General features: G+C 36.7%; 1 protein-coding gene across 2 annotated transcripts in view; it reads left to right on the plus strand.

The window, feature by feature from the left end:
* Positions 1 to 4,485, plus strand: part of LOC123525904 (protein FAM135B-like) — a 64,428-nt gene extending 59,943 nt beyond the window's left edge. For both annotated transcript variants that reach the window (XM_053537908.1, XM_053537909.1), the window contains 2 exons: positions 533 to 649; positions 1,078 to 4,485. In XM_053537908.1, the coding sequence (XP_053393883.1) occupies positions 533 to 649; positions 1,078 to 1,283 (323 nt within the window). In that variant the 3' untranslated portion in view covers positions 1,284 to 4,485. The remainder of the gene's footprint in view (positions 1 to 532; positions 650 to 1,077) is intronic.
* The last annotated feature ends 1,515 nt before the right edge of the window (positions 4,486 to 6,000 follow it).

Consider the following 6,000-nt stretch of genomic DNA (forward strand, 5'->3'; position numbering starts at 1 on the left):
GCTTAAAGGTCAAGGTCATACTTAGAGGTCAAAGGTCAAAACTTGGTGCAGTTTTCCTTGTCCAGGCTGTGTTAGTACCCCTATACCCCAACATTGCTTCCAAAACATTTTTTTTCTATTTCTCACAATTACTTATATCTAGCATTGTTTCTTAGATTTCCTTATACTACTTCACCTCCATTATACACACATCCTGAATTTTTTTGTATATATTTCTCACACTAAGAAAATAATGATATCTTGGTTAACATTTTTGAATAGTTGAGCTCACTGTCCTTCCAACAGCTCTTGTTTCATTGGGATTTAATTTCCTGGATCAATGTAATCTAGAAATCCACAAAAAATAGTCCCTCAGGAATATAGATGATTTTAAAATGGTTTTATTGACCCAAGTATTTGATTCTCTTTATTTCATATCTTCTTGAAATTCATCTCCAAAACAGAACTCTACAAGAAAAAAAACTACTGAATCTAGAAAACTGTATAGGAAAATTACTGGCAATTTCATGTCTGAATTACTGGACATTTTCAGGTCTGGAGTTTTTCCGTCATGTCCTACTTGTGGGATCGTCTCAGGATAGATATGTCCCATATCATTCCTCCAGGATAGAGATGTGTAAAGCAGCTCAAAGAGAGAGTAGTGGATTAGGTATTATTTTTAGTTTATACTGATTTATTTAGCCATCTCATGATACATATGTTCCAGTATTTAAAATCACTCTCATTCGTTCGAATACATATGTTTAGGTAACATTTAAAAGACCAATAGCAAGGGGGAAAATGTAACTTTTGCAATTTTTTTCTGGTTTCTTTACATAGATATGTAAGTTGTTTTGTCTCAAAAGATACATCTTAATCATTTATCTTTTTAAAAAATATACTGGCCAAATGTTATGATGAAATAAACAGAATTTTAGGGTGATTTATTTTGGGGTAAATTCATAGGGTAAATCTTAAAACTTTAGAGGTCCTGTATGAAAAGATAGAGGAAAGATGGAGTCCATCTATAATTTTAGAAATTGATATATATGTTCATTAACCAAATTATCGTTGATTGTTTCAATATTGTACTTACAGGGTCTGTTTATGCTGAAATGGTTGCAAACATTTTACAGCCAATAGTGAACAATCCAAAGTGTAAACTGATACGCTATGACGTGTTCCATGCCTTACCTAGTACAGCCAACACTATTATAGGCAGAGCTGCTCATATAGCCGTCCTCGACTCTGAAATCTTCATAGAGAAATTCCTCATGGTCTGTGGACTGAAGTATTTTAAGTGAATTCCTGGGAATGTGCTTGATTTACTCCCATATATTTATCTGGAACCATCGACATCATGCTCCATTTCTTAAATTGGGTGTGCAGTGATGATAAAAATTATCCTTAACAAATTCAGGGATCGTCCACAGAAGAAATGCAACAAGTCTATCTGTCAGTGAAAAAATCAAGTTGTTTGCTGATTGTTTGATAGGAGTGATCACCCTGACGTCACGCATCAACACCTGTTTATCTGGTGGTGGGTAAAACAAAATAGTTTTACATCGTTTGTGTATGGGATCGGAATTTTCAATTTTTAACAACTTCTTCGTTCATTTATGGATTTTAAAAATTCAAAAAGTTTTGAAATGCTTACGATTTTCATATTTTCTTATTCAAATATCTTTTGAAAATGAATAACCGTTTTAAATGACATATGACTTTAATAGCGGCGTAGCGATGCTCCAAACTTTTAGAAAAAACACTGTAAGTTAAGCGTTCATAATTAATCCATTTTATTTCGAAATAATGATTAAAAGTTATCAATAAATTGCTTGTTTTATATTCTTTCCATTGAAAAAAAAAATTATTGATATTATTTGTATTTTAAGAAAGTTTAAGCCATTAGAAAAACATCACTGTTAACAAAAAAACATGGACGCTCGGCGTCTGCCCACCCGATCTTTGTCTTATCAGTTCTAAAAATAGAATATACAACAGATTTGTGTACAAACACGATCTCTCCTATAGGCATCCTGAATAATGTATAGACTGGCTTATGTAAGTGCAGACATTATTTAGCAGTTTTCTTAGCAGCCTCATTTGTGGCATTAAGAATAAACAAAATGTGTTTGTGTTTTAGGACATGATACAGATAAGTATTCACAAATGCTTTGAATTCACTAGTGGCATTATTTACAAGTATTTGTGGAATATTGACCAATCAACAATAGTGATATGAAGTAGGATCTAGATGGGGTTTACTGGTGAAGGTACTAGACCCATGTAAACTAAGACATACAGTTAACATGCTAGGTCAAGTAGTATCTAGTTTGATGTATCATTGCATGGTTACGGTAGTAGATATATGAACATTTGTTAATAAACTTATATTCAGATAACTTAACATTGGTTGTGGAAATAAGTTTTGTTAAAGGAATAGTAACTAAACAGATTCAGATCTTGTGTCAGTTATCAGTATTTATTTGCTATTCTCCGTATCGACATTATAGAATAAATCCCGTCCTCCGGTATTTCCATAAAAGGGACGGTGGGGGTTGGCGAGATTAACTTAAATAGCGACAGTGTACAATATTAGCGATTATTTTTGCCAGAAGATGAGCATTAAGGATAATTCTTACTTTCTCACAATGAATATACTATTTTACGACCTCGACAACAAAATTTTTATACAAATAATTTGTTTACCTTGAATAATGCGAATAATTTCACACCACCACTATCAAGCTACGGAAGTGACACCGTAGAATAAAAGGTAAGATTTCAAAAATAAAGTAAGCTTTTGGGATATTTTTGCTGCATCTTAATTACAGCAATGTTTTATGATAATCTGCAATACTTTTTTTAATTTTCTTTGTTTAAACCTTGAAAAAAGGATGATACTAAACACTACCGCTATCTAGCGTAATGGCTGATACCCCTCCCCCCTCACTGTAAAACCGGAAACGGGTATTTAGTGGTGGCTAATACTGGAAAACGGGATTTATCCTATAATGTCAATAAGGTCAATAGTAAAATTACTTTTTAGTATCATGATAAAGATTATAGTTTGATGCTAAATCTGTTCATACCTGGAGAAGTAACAAAATAAATGGAAATCTGCATGAAATGTGTATAATTACTTATGCAGAGTGTTGGATGATTTTATGTAAGAGAATGCTTTTGAAAACGAACACTTGCTCCTTTTGAAGCATAGACAATAATAAAAATCATACATTTGCAAGTTTATGTAATGTTTATGTGGCAAAAAATAGTAAGAAAATTTTATGGAGTTAACTTTACGTACACCTAAAATCTGAAATTAAATTTGTTTTAAATGTCAGAATTTTGGTAAGATAAATGGAATATGCTAGCGTACAGTATTCAGATTTGAATGAAATCCAAATATATGTAAATGTTTATGTAAGTACAAATTTATCCCAGGTAAATGAAAGGATTGTTTTGTTTGATATATATTGATCTGCTGTATTACAACTGTTTTATCATCATTGATATATGGGAAATAAGTGTAATTTTTAAAATCTTTTAAAATAGGTTATGTTTTATTACCAGAAATAACATACATAATTATAGGGTTTGTACTTGTATTGAATGTGTTGAAAGTCTATAGTAGCTTGTGGCTTAATGATGTTTGTTTAAACTTTTCTTTGGTAAATATAAGATGCAGTAAAATGTTGTTGTTTTTTTGTTATATACAAAATAACAAGGAATTAGCTTTTTCTTGGAAGGACAGGTAATATGTTAGTATATGTGATGTACATTTCCGGCAGTTAGAATTAATTCTGTGTGTAACTATAGAAAATTCTGGAGCAAGTTGATCTGATGGGTGGCTATATTGATGGTGTTATCTTTTTGAATGTCTTTCAGTCAATTATTTTATTGCTAATGTTTCCAAGTCTGTCTCTCTTCTTCCATGTCATTTGTTTTGTTTTTGACAAATTATTTTACCACATGTCAGAAAGTAGTCGCAGTGTTAGTACGACCTTGTGGTGAAAGGTCATGACCTTGATACCACAGCAAGTAGGTCATGGCCTTTTGTTGCCATGAGGTTTATGGGGGATAATGATGAAATATATTGTTGTTATAGGATTTGTTGTTCTGTATCAGTTTTCTCATATGGGTAAGTCCATACCAAATTGAATCTGTGGCATTCTTGAAAAGGAACTTCATCGGCTGTTTGGTCGAAAAACCAGTACTTCTTTAAATGTAATGGGGCTGTATTGGAGTCACGCATGTTCAATGGTCAGTTCTTCAGTTTTGTCTGTTCCATATCTTCTTTACTGCTGTGAAACCTTGCATCATTTGTTAACCTGTCCAAGACAATCAGAGTGCACAACCCAGGTCACTATGTCCAAAGACAAGAAGCTATACATTGTGTCCACTCTATATCGTCTAATCTGCTTTGAAGTTTTTGATATAACTAGAATCAGTTATTCTTTACTTCATTAAGATGACATACAGAACACATGGGCCACTAAGTTCAAGGTCTAACTTGGAGGTCAGACACCAAATGGCTTAATTTTGTGTCCACTCAGTTTCTTCTAAACCGCTGGTTCTTAGCCATTAGAAGGAATTTCATAGAACTAGCATCAGTTCTTAACCATATCAAGATGACTAGCAGATTGCACACCAAGTCCCAGTCCAAGATCACACTTGCAGAGTGCACACTAAGTCCCAGTCCAAGATCACACTTGCAGAGTGCACTCTAAGTCCAAGTCCAAGATCACACTGGCAGAGTGCACACTAAGTCCCAGTCCAAGATCACACTTGCAGAGTGCACACTAAGTCCCAGTCCAAGATCACACTTGCAGAGTGCACACTAAGTCCCAGTCCAAGATCACACTGGCAGAGTGCACTCTAAGTCCCAGTCCAAGATCACACTGACAGAGTGCACTCTAAGTCCCAGTCCAAGATCACACTGACAGAGTGCACACTAAGTCCCAGTCCAAGATCACACTTGCAGAGTGCACACTAAGTCCCAGTCCAAGATCACACTGACAGAGTGCACACTAAGTCCCAGTCCAAGATCACACTGACAGAGTGCACACTAAGTCCCAGTCCAAGATCACACTTGCAGAGTGCACTCTAAGTCCCAGTCCAAGATCACACTGACAGAGTGCACACTAAGTCCCAGTCCAAGATCACACTTGCAGAGTGCACACTAAGTCCCAGTCCAAGATCACACTGGCAGAGTGCACACTAAGTCCCAGTCCAAGATCACACTGGCAGAGTGCACACTAAGTCCCAGTCCAAGATCACACTTGCAGAGTGCACTCTAAAGTCCCAGTCCAAGATCACACATTGCAAGAGCACACTAAGTCCAGTCCAAGATACACTGACAGAGTGCACACTAAGTCCCAGTCCAAGATCACACTTGCAGAGGCACACTAAGTCCCAGTCCAAGATCACACTGACAGAGTGCACACTAAGTCCCAGTCCAAGATCACACTTGCAGAGTGCACACTAAGTCCCAGTCCAAGATCACACTGCAGAGTGCACACTAAGTCCCAGTCCAAGATCACACTTGCAGAGTGCACTCTAAGTCCCAGTCCAAGATCACACTGACAGAGTGCACACTAAGTCCCAGTCCAAGATCACACTTGCAGAGTGCACTCTAAGTCCCAGTCCAAGATCACACTGACAGAGTGCACACTAAGTCCCAGTCCAAGATCACACTTGCAGAGTGCACACTAAGTCCCAGTCCAAGATACACTGCAGAGTGCACTACTAAGTCCCAGTCCAAGATCACACTGGCAGAGTGCACACTAAGTCCCAGTCCAAGATCACACTTGCAGAGTGCACACTAAGTCCCAGTCCAAGATCACACTGGCAGAGTGCACTCTAAGTCCCAGTCCAAGATCACACTGGCAGAGTGCACACTAAGTCCCAGTTCAAGATCACACTGACAGTGCACACTAAGTCCCAGTCCAAGATCACACTGACAGAGTGCACACTAAGTCCCAGTCCAAGATCACACTGGCAGAGTGCACACTAAGTCCC

The sequence above is a fragment of the Mercenaria mercenaria genome, chromosome 3, assembly GCF_021730395.1.
Source record: "Mercenaria mercenaria strain notata chromosome 3, MADL_Memer_1, whole genome shotgun sequence".
Classification (NCBI taxonomy): Eukaryota; Metazoa; Mollusca; class Bivalvia; order Venerida; family Veneridae; genus Mercenaria; species Mercenaria mercenaria.